A 14,386-nucleotide genomic window follows, 5' to 3' on the forward strand; every position below is an offset into this window, starting at 1 on the left:
CGTTTTGTATAGCGCGGCAGGAACCACCGCAGGAATGTATGGCAGAAGATCCGGACTCCTATAACCACCCCCTTTTCGTTTGGGCTTCCAGTCATATCGTAGTTGAACAAACAAAAACCTTCCTCGACGTCTTGTCCGTCTTTAGAATCGTTAATTTATTTTCACAACTTCTGGTAATGCTGCAGACTCTTCCCTCCATCTCTTAGCAAGATTGACTCAAATAACCATTTGAAATTTTAATTTTAGGTAAATTATTTTTGACGATTATAGAATTTTTTCTTATAATTTCAATAATTACACTAATCTCTTTTACTTTTAAAATTATTATCAAAATTCTTCCATTGTTACTCTCTGTTAGCCTATTTAATAGAATTTATTAATGTAATAGGTTACAATACCAAAAATGATAAAATTATCCATTAATTACTATATCTATTCAAATGAGAAATTTCACTCACCTCTCCTAAAATTTTGCATATATATAAATATATATTATGAAAGACCCATATATATTTTATCATTTTTTGTTAAAATTCTTAAATTTCATGCAATATTAAATAAAACCCTAAAATTGTTAAGACATTATTAAATCATTTAATGGAAAAGAAACCTAATTTTCAATAATAAAATACATAGAAATAAACAATCTCTCTAAAATTAATATTAGATAACATCCTAATAGTTTAATATAAGACTTGTTCCACACTACATAAATAACATAAAATTTATCATTAAAAGTAATGCATTTATTGTTTGAATTTTTTTTTAAAGTTGAAATAAATGAATTTATTTTTTTCCCAGTAATTTGCATTACTTATTTATTCATATGTAAAAAAAAATATTATTGTATTTTTTCTCAATCATATACTAGCGGATAGTACACACGATAAGAAGAGTAAATGTTTTACTACACCAATTGAGGCTTTCACTTAATAATAGTATAAGGATATGGATATAGATATAGATAGATGAGGCCTTCACTTAATAATTTTCAAATTTTTATTTTTATTTTGAGTTATTAAACTTTTAATTGATGCATATTTAAAAAAATACAAGTTAATATTTCATGATTAAAAAAATTAAAAAATATATATAAAAGTATAAAAAAAAAAAACCAAAGGCAATAACTAGAGATGATACACACATTCCCATTAAATATACCTCCTATATTTAATATGCATGTTATTAATTACTGTGTATGGATGTTTTTTTTTTTTTGGGTGAATAGTGTATGGATGTTATTAATTACATTACGACCTCTTTTGAGAAAGACGTTAGAAGTAAATTTTTTGACTTTTAATCTTTTTTGAGTCATATTGTCACTTTATTTTTTTACATATTTTTTTTAAAAAGACAAAAAAAATCAAAAAAAATTAATTTTTAACTTACTTTCCAAAATAACCTGAGTTGCTATTATTTTAGTTCAAAATTTTCATTGAAAAAACGGTTCTCATCTTAATTCTTCAAACTAGCCTTAAGTTGCAAATAAATAAATAAAAGTAAATACATGCCAAAACCCCTAACTTTGATATCATTAGATTTGAGTTGCTCGCTATAAGCTAAAGGGTAAATTACACCCACCTATCTTAATATTTTAAAAAAATATAATTAATTATATATTTTTAATATAGGTACAGTAAATTCCTTTTTAATATGTTTTTATATTTTTTTAGATGGGAGGAAACACAAAAACAGAAAACAAAATTATAAAGATTTCGAGGCTTCCAACGCAATCTGCAAGTCCAGAGAAGCAGGGCACTCTTCAATCCATAGTCGGTCATCAGCAACTTCCCAAGCCATTCGAGCTAGATGATGGGCCACTGACATTTTAATCCCGAACAATCACTCCGGCTCCTAAACAATTACGCTGTATTTGGTGGACAGATTTGAGAATGCATTTGAAAATGAAAAGAGAAAAAGTATATAAAAGTAGGTGAAATATAAGTATATTTTAAATTACGCCCCATCAAAATTAACTTTGAACCATCCCCGACTTTGGTGCCTGCCACTTGATTACCAACGTTCCACCCTGCACCCCCCGGATTATGCAATGAACCAATGAAAACTCAGCAACTAAATTGGCAACATAATCAACCGTCTTCTCTGGTTTACTTTACAACTTTTATTGGAAAAAATGGCTTGATTACGTGCCAACCAAATGCCCCAGCAGCACAAAGCAATGACTAAAACTTATACAAATAGTAGGTGAATATTAAAATAAACCAAGGTATATATATATTGTTGGACAATTTTTACTGTATTTGAAAAAATAAATTATGTTTTTATACTTAACAACAAACGGAATACAAAAGAAATAAAGGAAATGAGAGAGTTTGTTTGATTACAAAAATCAAACCAGAAAATAAAATAAAATAAATAAAACAGAGTTTTGTTTTGTTACAAAAATAAAATGAAAATCTGAACAATAAAACAGAAAATAAATTAATTACTTACCAAATAATTTCTTGAATAAATTTTCTGATCAAATCCAGTGTTTAACACTGTATCCTTAAGATAGATTAGTCCTCTCCACAGTGCTTTCAGAATGTAGATGTCTATCTCCCAGGATAAAATGATCAACAACAAATAATAGCAGCACTACAAATTGTTTGCACAACGAACACACTAAGTGTTTACACTATTTCTCACAGAAATTTAATGCAGCAAAATGCAGAGAATTATTGCAGAGGAGAAGTACAGAAATTGTGAATGAAAAATCAATAGAGGGTCTGTCTATTTATAGGAAAAAAAAGTGACTGTTTGGTTTGAATTAAACAGGTGCAAACTTGTTCAGTTTGAATTGAACATATATGGCACTGTTTGGGTTTAAATTTGAATAGATATTGAAATTGTTCCGGTTTAAATTCAAACAAATAAAAACCGGGCAGAATCTTGGTAGAGGGGAAAACCGAACAAATTTTTTTCGAAATTAATTTGAATTTTGGACAAAAATTTTATTTTACCAAAAAATAAAATTAAATTCAAATGTTTTTGGCCTAAAAAGATAGGTATTGGGCCGGACAAGCCCAACCCAACCTCACACCACGCACCCACGCCTAGCCCAGCCCGCCCGACCAGACAGTGGCTGTAACGCCCTCAAAATAAACCCAAAAACAGACATCCATGATACAAGAAAGAGATATCACATTTTATAAATCAGAGTATTCTTACAGAATATATTACATGTTGACAACAAAAGTAAATGCCCTACGGGCTTACAACTTTCCAAGTCAACACTTGGTTACAAAAAGGAGAGTACTAACTCTACACAAAATAAGCCCTTAGCTTGATATACATGTAATACAAAAAGTAATCGAAAAGGTCTCTCAGCCACTAAGCGTCCCAAGCTACATCCTTGGAGATGACATGTCACCTGCACCTGAAAATGATGTCCTAAATAGGGTGAGTCAACGCCCAGTAGAGATATGCTAAACATAATATGAGCAATAACTAAAACATTAGCACTTGATAAATGTTTAATCCATATAAATCAACATACAGTACAATCTAGTTCCATAATCCGTTACTTATCCAATTCTCAACTTATAAACACGGCTCAGAACCTGGCCAAACAACTTAGATGAGACTACATCTCATGCCAACAATACTCCAAACTGCCATTTTACGGAAATTGCATCTGCGGGATTCGACACCCATGTGTAATTATTTTCTCGCGGCCATTTTACGGAAATTTCATCCGCGGGACTCGGCACCCATGTATAGATATTTTCAAATTGCCATTTTACAGAAATTTCATCTGCGAGATTCGGCACCCATGTATAATTATTTTTGAATTGCCATTTTACGAAAATTTCATCCACGGGATTCGGCACCCATGTATTCAAATACTCATCATATACAATGACCAATTAATACACACATTCGTTGTATTATTCCAACCGTCATACTCAATGACATACTCAAATTGATTAGTTTTAATTCACCTAATCATTATGCAGTGCCTACAACAATCAACACTATCCTCCACCGATAGCCCAAAGCAGTTATTTCTAAACAGATAATAAATGCACCAACAGATAAATTATTAATAATTCTCAAAGGTGAGTGATTATTAAGTCCAACTCCACCATTCTATTACATAATAATGAGCCAATTTCACTATTTCACAATGAAAGTCATTAATTACACTAATGACCCACTAAAACCCAAATATGGCATTTTTCCCCTTTTTCCAATATTGACCCAAAGGTCCAAGTATTATCATTAAACAACTACAATATCATTTTAGGACCCAAATACACATGTATTAGCCCAAAAGACCAAAACCCCTCTTTTCATATTGAAACCCTAACGCCCATAGTTACCCAACTTCAACATTACACCAAAATGACAACAAGTTTATGTCAAAGACCATATATATGAGTAGTTATCCCTACCTCAAATTTGGAGCTCAAAGGAGGAAGATGAAAAAATTCGAAATACTCCAAACCCCAATATTTTCGGATCAAAATGTAGCCCTCAACAAGCTCCACACTTTTTACAAAGGCCCAAGGATAGAAGCTCACTCCTACTAGATCAAACCCTAGAGAGAAGTTGGAGTTTTAGAGTGAGGTGCTCTCCAATGGAGGTTTTGAAAAGTAAGAGAGAGAAAGAAAGTGTGAAAAGTGATTTAAAATCACCCAGCTGCAATCTGATATACGACTAGTCCGCTCGAGAGTCAGGCACAAAAACTGAACCCGCTCGAGCGCAAGAATACCCGCTCGAGCGTCAAGACACAACTGCAAAACACACCCGCTCGAGCGCAAAGGGAAACCCGTTCGAGCGTAGATTACACTCTTCCAGTACTTTTACAGACAAAGAACACCCGCTCGAGCGCAAGGGTACCCGCTTGAGCGCGACCCGCTCGAGCGTAAGGAAATCCGCTCGAGCGTGAAAAATACATTTGCAGTACTTTTGTAGACGGACAAACTAACGAAGGTGTACAAACTCCGCTCGAGCGCAAGAAGACCCGCTCGAGCGGATCACTAAAAATCTGGGCAACAAGAGTTGGGACAATAGCTCAACCAACCTGTTCGAAACACGCCCAAGACATTTCTAAACTCCAATCCAAAACATTAAAGGACGGAAATAAAATACAGACAACCACAACTATCAACGGAATCGGGTCCGAAATACAGAACCGGGTCCGAAATACAGTAAATAAGGAAAGAAAAACCGGGATCGCTATAACGGCAGCGTGTGCGTATGGTTATTTTTGGGTCCAATGGGTCTAGCCCAATTTGCCCATAACCTTTCCCTTCTACAAACTTGGAGTGCGCCTTCGGGACCTCTCCAAGTTATAATTCCAAGTTTTATAAACCTATAAATTTCTTCCCATCAAACCAATGCGGGACAAGCCTTTATTCAAACCTTTAAGGATTTTCCACCAAAATTCCATTTCCATGGAGCATACTTTGGCTTCAATTTTCCATTCACCTGATAATAGTTTTGAGCAACCAAATATACCACGTAAATCACAACGCGACATAGAATGCGTTACCATATTGACCCGTGAAATTCGGCGCATGGGTCCTACCTAAAAAATAGACCAAAGTTTAAGGAAAAATCAGATTTTTTCAAAAACTTTAAAACGAATTCTAACAATCCCCCACATGAATGGAATTTGATGACAACGGAAATGCAACAATATGCAGAAATTGTCGAAAGAGTATAAATCGAAAATATCTTGCATCAGGATAGGTAGCTTTCGGCCTTGAACCTTCCCTAGTGATAACCTATCGGACTTACTAGCTAACCAATGCACGCGATGGCTTGAATTGTTCAACCGTTTGTGTAAGCCAAGATAATAAATTTAACACAAAATATCTTCTGACACATCGTGGTTCTCACGGTTGTGTTCATTTTGGCCTTGAACGCTCCTGGTTTTCATGAGTGCTTCTAGAGAATTTATCCTCTTCATTCTCATAGAACCGGCCCCAGTTCGACACTTATATAGGTGATTCTTATTGTGAGTATCTCCTTATACTCGCCTTGATTTTTATGCCTAAATCAAGATATAACTATACACTCGCTCTTTTGTCAAACCTTTTGTTAACGGATCCGCAATATTCTCTTTAGATTTTATATAATCTATTGAGATTATTCCATTTGAGAGCAATTGCCTTACGGTATTATGTCGACGACGAATATGTCGTGACTTACCATTATACATATGATTCTGTGCCCTGCCTATTGCAGATTGACTATCACAATGAATACAGATAGTTGGCACAGGTTTTGGCCACATTGGAATGTCTTCTAAGAAGTGGCGAAGCCATTCTTCTCTGGGGTTACTAGTATACCTACTCAATTTACTGACTGTATAAGTTATGTCAGGATGAGTACAATTCATTAGGTACATTAGGCTTCCAATGATTTGGGAGTATTTTAACTGGAACACCTCATCGCCTTTATTTTTCGATAAATAAAGACTGATGTCTACAGGTGTTCTAGCTACATTCATATCATCCTTGATAAATTTACCAAGAATTTTCTCAATATAATGTGATTGAGATAATGCATATTCGTCAGATGTTTTAGTAATTTTCATTACTAATATTACATCTGCGACCCCCATATCAAATCTTTTGTTCAGCATTTGCTTAGTCGATTTGATCATGTTTTGACTACTTCTAATACTAAGCATGCCATCCATATAAAGACAAACTATGACATATCCTTGGTCAGTGTTTTTAACATAGACGCACTTGTCACATTCATTTATCTTAAACCCATTAGTAAGCATAGCATGATCAAATTTTTCATGCCATTGCTTAGGAGCTTGTTTTAATCCATAAAGAGATTTTACAAGCCGACAAACTTTCTTTTCTTGCCCCGGCACTAAAACCCTTCGGATTGCTCCATATAGATCTCTTCATTTAGATCACCGTTTAAGAAAGCTGTCTTAACATCCATTTGATGTATTTCTAAATTATACAACGTTGCTATAGCAATAAGCATGTGAATGGATGTCATTCTTGTCATAGGAGAATATGTGTTAAAATAGTTCAGACCTTCCTTTTGTCTGTAACCTTTTACTACAAGTCTTGCTTTATACTTATCTATTGAACCATCTGCTTTCATTTTTCTCTTGAATATCCATTTATATCCAAGAGGTTTAGAACCAGGTGGAAAATCGACCAATTCCCAAGTATGATTTTGCATAATGGATTCAATTTCATTATTAACAGCCTCTTTTCACAAAGGTGCTTCAGGATCTATCATTGCTTCTTTAAAGCTTTGAGGTTCATTTTCTAACAGGTATGTTAAAAAATCTGGACCAAAGGATTTTGATGTTCTTACTCTCTTACTTCGTCTTGGTTCATCATCAGTTAAATCCTATTAGTAGAGACCATTACTAGTCCCTTGTGTTTGATTGTTATTAGTCTCTTGACTTTTTGTACAATCATAAGTTTTTTTTTGTGAACTTAATTCCTATTCTTTCTTGTAAGGAAAGACATGTTCAAAAAACACAGCATTCCTTGACTCTATGTCACGACTCAAACCCGCCCTTATAGGTTTAGCATCGTAATCGGCCAGTAATCCTTGGATTACTGAAGGCCTCTTAACAGATTAACATATAGTTAGGGGCTGCGGAAGCAAATATACAAAATATATGAGGTCCAACGAGCTGTGATGACATACATGAGACGAATAATCAAAAACTTTTATAAACACACGAGTGATGACCAAAAGATACAGTATTTACACTCCCAGAAGTGTAATATCAGAGATTCATCCAAAGCTTAACCAAACAAATAAAGTTCAAAATGATTACAAAAACAACAAAAATAGCCACAAAACTTGACTTCATCTAGAACCTCCTCGGAAGGCACAAAGGTTGGCTGACAAAACTGAAACATAGGCCGTCAACTCTGGACCTGGTCACCTGCTTGCTCACCTACATACATAATATAAATAGTGAGCGGAAGCCTAGTGAATAATAACGGAGTAAAGGGTTTTAATGAATGAAGTCCATACAAATTCAAAAATCAGAGGCCAAATTCATAATAGTTTCACATTCGTATTCTTGTCCAGATCATATACAGAATTCATAGTTCATGCTTAATCATATGTGGTACATCCATTAGCGCTAACAGAACAGATACAGAGCAGATGCAGAACATATGGTGGTTATGAATAACCAGTTCCATGAAGGAACCTCTGGATCCGGGTAATAGAGAATAAACACGCTGAGCCCCATGATGGAGCCTCCGGTACAGGTAACAGATGACAGACATAATAAGTCCCATAATGGGACCTCCGATACCGGGTAACAGCTAACAGATATCACATGTTGCTAAGGATGCCATGAATACATGTCAAAAATTGGACAATCATTCATTGTACAGAACATAGCATTTCAGAAAACAAATTTTATTTCATCATACAGAAAATAAATAAAGTTGAACATAGCTTTACTAAGTTATTACTCACAGTTGGCTTCGAGTGCAGACAGACAGAGCAGACTAATCAAGCGGTTTACGGCACGTGACCTACATTAACACATAACAAACACACACCTGAAACACATGTTCACATTGTACTTACCCTACTTTATTTGTTCTTAGTGTGTTTCTAGCCTTTAACCTCATTATGGGGTCTTAATCATGGCCTAAGGATGCTTAGGATGGAATGAGGATGCAAAAATGCATTTGAAAACATTTTTCAAAACTTGCTGAAAATAGGGTCTACGCTCGAGCGTAACTTTCCCTGCTCGAGCGGACCTGAAAACATATAGGGGACGCTCGAGCGCAAATTCCCCCGCTCGAGCTTTCTGTAAACTTTGAAAAAGTACTGGTTGCTTGCATTTCACGCTCGACGGACGCTCGATCCACGCTCGAGCATGAGACTCAGACCCCCGCTCGAGCGTGCTGCAAAACACATGAACTTTTGTATACATGCATTTCACGCTCGAGCGAGCTTCAAGTCACTCGAGCGGAAGTGCACACACTCAGAGTTCCCAGAGCGTGAACTCCTACGCTCGAGCGTGAATACAAAAATCTGGAATTTCCATATTTGATCTCCAAGCTTCAAACTCAACCCAAACACTTCAAAGCTCATCCTTTTGGGCCAAAATTTTGGAAAACATTTAGAAACTCATAACACATCATGATTTAAAGACCATTTCATAAAATCAAAGCCCCAAAACATGCCAATTATACACAAATTCAACTTAAACTTTATGAATGTTTCAAGAATGTAACATGCTTGAATTTTCTTGAACTCCACCACTTCAAAACATGATCAAACTTGGAAAATTGATAGAAAACATGATGATTTCCTATAATTAAGCTCAATCTATGACATGCATGAGGGAATTCTTAGCAAACATGCTCCAAATGTAATGAAATGAACATGCATGCATGGATTAATCTTTCTTCCTATTTCTTAAGCTTACATCTTACATCTCATAGCTCAATTTACTTGAATTCATAGATGAATCAACTTAATTCCAAGACTAGAGACTTGACTTCTTACCTTGGGTGTTCAATTGGGCTTTTGGTGCTAAATTCTTGAGCTAGATGATCCAATTTCCCGAGCTTCTTTTTTTCCCCCAGCAACTTCTCTTGTTTGAGTTCAATTCCTAAGCCTGAGTCTCAAATCTTCCTATTTTCTCCCTCTCTTATGTTTGCTTATCAAATTAGGGAGAAAAGAGGCACAAAGTTGAACTAGTGGAGTTAATAAAATAACTCTCTAAGTAGTAGGTAACAAAGTTAATCAAATGGCATTAAATTAATCCAATTTAATCGTTCCGAACCGAATTTTAATTAAACCTACCATAAAATTCTATAAATCCTAATTAACATATAAATCAAGTCAATTTCTGACTCAGATGCCGATAAGGCCCTCAATTCGCAAACCAAAACGAAAATAAGAATAGATCTTTCTACGCTGAACAGATAGAAACACAAAATAATGCAATGCACATGAAATCAGCTTAGGATTTCTTCTTAATTACTTGTTAGGCACACTTAAGCATGAATTAACGTTAATTACAGATCGGGGTTGTTGCAATCTTCCCCCTTAAAGAGTTTGGTCCTCCAAACTCGAATTACCTTCATTTCGGAAGAACATTGGGTCCAATGGAAACAAATCCGAATATCTCCTCATCATGTCTTCTTCTATTTCCGTTGTAGCATAAGTTCCCCTGTGGTTTTGCCAATCAACTTTTACAAGTGGTATTTCTTTGTTCCTCAATCTTTTGATCCGACGGTTCACAATCTGAATAGGTTTTTCTTCATAAGTATAGTCATCTTTCAAAAGCACATGTATTGGTTCAATGACATGGAGTGGATCTCTCAAATATTCTCGAAGCATAGATACATGAAATACATTGTGCATATGCTCCATTACCTGAGGTAGGGCCACTCGATAGGTTACTGGGTTGATCTTTTCAAGAATCTCATATGGCCCAACATACCTTGGCGCCAATTTGCCCTTAACACCAAACTGAGTTTGACCCTTCATAGGGGTCACTTTAATAAACACGTGATCACCAACTTCATATTCTCTGTCTCGTCTTCGGACGTCTGCATAACTCTTTTGATGGCTCTGTGCAGTTTTCAGAAGCTGTTAGATCAGTTTCACTTTCTCTGTTGTTTCCTGCACAAGTTCTGGTCCCAATAAGGGTCTATCACCTACCTCAGCCCAACATATCGGAGATCGACACTTTCTTTCATACAGAGCTTCATAAGGAGCCATTCCAATGCTGGAATGGTAGCTGTTGTTGTATACAAACTCAGCCAATGGCAAATAGGTTTCCCAGTTCCCTTGGAAGTCTAATACACACATTCTAAGCATATCTTCCAAAGTTTGGTTGGTCCGTTCAGTTTGACCATCTGTCTGTGGGTGATAAGCACTACTTAACCTTAGTTCTGTCCCTAAAGCCTGTTGTAAACTTTGCCAGAATCTTGATGTGAACTTCGAATCTCTGTCACATATAATGGATACTGGTACCCCATGTAATCTCACAATTTCATTCACATACATGTTAGCTAACTTATCCACATTATAAATAGTTTTGACAGGCAGAAAATGAGCAGATTTAGTCAAACGATCAACTATAACCCAGATAGAATCCATACCTCGAGGAAAGCGAGGCAATCCCACAATGAAGTCCATGGTAATGTGCTCCCATTTCCATTCCGGTGTTGGAAGCGGCTGTAGCAAACTAGCGGGTTGTTGATGTTCGGCTTTAACTTGTTGACAATGTAAACATCTAGCCACATACTCTGCAATGCACTTTTTCATTCCAGGCCACCAAAAATTCTGTCTCAAATCATGATACATTTTTGTATTCCCCGGATGCATGGCAAATTTGGTGCTGTGAGCTTCGGTCATAACACGCTTTCTTAAATCAGAAGAATCTAGTACACAGAGTCTATTCTGAAATTTCAACACATTATTCTCAAATACAAACCCCGTCCTTGGCTTGGAGTCAAATTCTTCCACAATCTTTTTCAGGAATTCATCTTGTAGTTGTTTCTCTTTAATTTCTTCAATGATTGCAGGCTGGGCGGAAATAGCAGCTAAGATCCCACCTTGTTCTCGCAATACAACTTCAATCTCATTCTTTTCCAAATTACACAGCAATTCTTTCTGACCGGTGAGCAAACATGACAAACTTCCAATCGACTTTCGGCTCAGGGCGTCTGCCACAGTATTAGCTCTCCCTGGGTGGTACATGATTTGCAAATCATAGTCTTTGATCAACTCTAACTATCTCCTTTGTCTCATATTCAGTTCTTTTTGGGTAAAGTAATATTTCAAACTTTTGTCATCAGTATACACTCCACAAGTGACACCATATAGATAATGCCGCCAGATCTTTAAAGCGAATACCACTGCTGCCAATTCAAGATCATGGGTCGGGTAATTCTTTTCATGTGGATGGAGTTGTCGAGATGCATAAGCAATTACTTTTCCCTTTTGCATTAGTACACAGCCCCAACCCTTTATAAGAAGCATCACTGTAAATTTGAAACCCATCAGTACCATTTGGTAAGGTTAGGATCGGTGCAGTCACCAGTCTGGTTTTCAACTCTTGGAAGGCTGATTCTCGCTATTCATTCCAATCAAATGATACATTTTTCTGAGTTAATTAGGCCAATGGAATGGCAAGTTTTGAAAGTCTTTCACAAATCTCCTGTAGTAACCTGCAAGTCCTAGAAAACTTCTTACTTCTGTCACATTTTTCGGTTTAGGCCAGTCCACAATAGCTTCACTCTTCTGAGGGTCAACAGAAATACCATCCTTGTTGATTACATGCCCCATAAATGCCACACTATCAAACCAAAACTCACATTTGGACAATTTAGCGTATAATTTCTTTTCTCTCAGAATCTGTAAGGTAGTTCTTAGATGATTCGCATGTTCTTCCCTGCTTTTGGAGTAAATCAAAATATCATCAATAAACACAACAATGAATTCATCGAGATATTGTTTGAAAACCCTATTCATTAGGTCCATAAAAGTTGCAGGTGCATTTGTTACCCCAAAAGGCATTACCAAGAATTCATAGTGTCTATATCTAGTTCTGAATGCAGTTTTCTCTATATCGTTTGCCTTAACTTTTAACTGGTGATACCCAGATCTGAGATCAATCTTGGAAAACACTTGGGTTCCTTGAAGTTGATCAAACAAGTCATCTATTCGGGGTAAAGGGTATTTGTTCTTGATAGTTACTTTGTTTAATTCCCAATAGTCTATACATAACCTCAAAGATCCATCTTTCTTTTTGACAAATAGGACTGGGGCACCCCAAGGTGAAGTGCTCGGACGAATGAATTTCTTGTTTAGCAGTTCCTGAAGTTGAGTTTTTAACTCCTTCAATTCTGAGGTAGACATTCTATAAGGGGTCTTGGAAATAGGTTGTGTTCCTGAAATTACTTCAATAGTAAATTCAATCTCTCTATCAACTAAGTCCCTAGGCAAGTCATTTGGAAACACATCGGGAAATTCACAAGCAACCGGAATAGTTTCCCCATTAACACTATCAGATGATATAGTCAACATACAACACAAGTAACCCCTACATCCCTTCCTAAGCAACTTCACAGTTTTCATAGCCGAAATCAGGTACGGGGGAGGAACTACCCCATTTCCAGTAAAAATTAATTCAGGCATACCCGGTGGTCTAAACACCACAGATTTACTCGCACAGTCAATAGTAACACAGTATTTAGTTAACCAATCCATACCCAGAATACAATCAAAATTATCAATATTTAAGGACAACAAGTCAACATACAATGTCATATCACCAATCATAATATCACATGCCGGATAAACAGAAGCACATGTCATAGAACCCCCAGACGGTGTGGATACAGATAACATATATGTCATAAGTTCTAGTGGTCTAGTTAATTTCTGAGAGAAAGCATGCGATACGAAGGAATGTGTAGAATCAGAATCTATCAGTATACATGCATTTTGAGAACATATAGAGAGTATACCTGACACCACAGTTTCGGTGTTCTGTACATCACCAGGCACTAAGGAAAACACTCGACCTTGTCTCAGAGGTTCTTTCCTAGTATTAGCCTTTGCACTTGTTTTGACTGTAGTAGCGAACCCAACTGAACTCATCATAGGACGACTGGCATTCTCAGACCCAAGTGGGCAGTCTTTCACCACATGACCTGTCTTGCCACATCGAAAACAAGCACCGGATGCTCGGTAACATACACCCCTATGCCTTCTTCCACAATCAGGACAAACTGGAATAGACCCACTCCTCTGACTCGAGCTGCTCGTAGACCCCGTATTCTGCTTTTTATTCACATGAGAGTGGCATTTTCTAAAACCATACCCAGACCTTTTTCCTCTCCAATCAGTTGTTGTTGCTATTGGGGCCTTACTTTGCTTCTTAACGGCTAGGGTGGCTTCCTCTATTAAAGATCTATCAAGAACTTGCACATATGTTGGCAACTTTAGTACACTAACTCGATCAAATATGTCTAAGTCCAATCCTCCCTCAAATTTGTGGGCCTTCTTGTAATCTGTGTCCACCATATGAGAAGCAAATTTGGCTAATTCGATGAACTTTGCCTCGTACTTGGCTACAGACAGTCAGCCTTGCTTCAGTTCCTGGAATTCAGACATTTTTCGATCCCGAAAACATTGAGGAAAATATTTTTCATAAAAGATTTCATTGAATTGAGCCCACGTCATATTCCCATTGGTATTCCGGATCACTAACCACCATCTCCGAGCTTCGTCTTTTAGAGTATAAGTGGCCAATAAAACCTTATGAGTTTTGGAACAGGGAAACACCTGAAACAGTTTTTCCATCTCAACCAACCATGTCTCTATTTTCAACGGTTCAATTCCACTAAAGAATGTTAGCGGTTTCATCTTCATGAATTTCTGTGTTAGATTG

General features: G+C 36.5%; 1 protein-coding gene across 1 annotated transcript; it reads right to left on the bottom strand.

The window, feature by feature from the left end:
• Nucleotides 1-12,316: 12,316 nt before the first annotated feature.
• LOC145796367 (uncharacterized) lies at nt 12,317-14,019 on the bottom strand. Its single transcript, XM_082881454.1, has 2 exons — nt 12,973-14,019; nt 12,317-12,382 (listed from the first exon to the last, which is right to left on the bottom strand). The coding sequence occupies exons 1-2, from the start codon at nt 14,017-14,019 to the stop codon at nt 12,317-12,319; spliced, it is 1,113 nt and encodes a 370-aa protein (XP_082737580.1).
• Between the last annotated feature and the right edge of the window lie 367 nt (nt 14,020-14,386).

Source organism: Camellia sinensis, chromosome 7 (genome assembly GCF_055761805.1).
Source record: "Camellia sinensis isolate YWXY chromosome 7, ASM5576180v1, whole genome shotgun sequence".
Classification (NCBI taxonomy): domain Eukaryota; kingdom Viridiplantae; phylum Streptophyta; class Magnoliopsida; order Ericales; family Theaceae; genus Camellia; species Camellia sinensis.

Excerpts from the sequence above, each read along its gene's own strand:
- LOC145796367 (XM_082881454.1), bottom strand. The coding sequence starts at position 14,019 with ATGGTGGACACAGATTACAAGAAGGCCCACAAATTTGAGGGAGGATTG. Across the intron at positions 12,383-12,972 it reads TTAATGGGGAAACTATTCCG|GGAAGAACATGCGAATCATC; the intron begins GTTGCTTGTGAA and ends CTCCAAAAGCAG.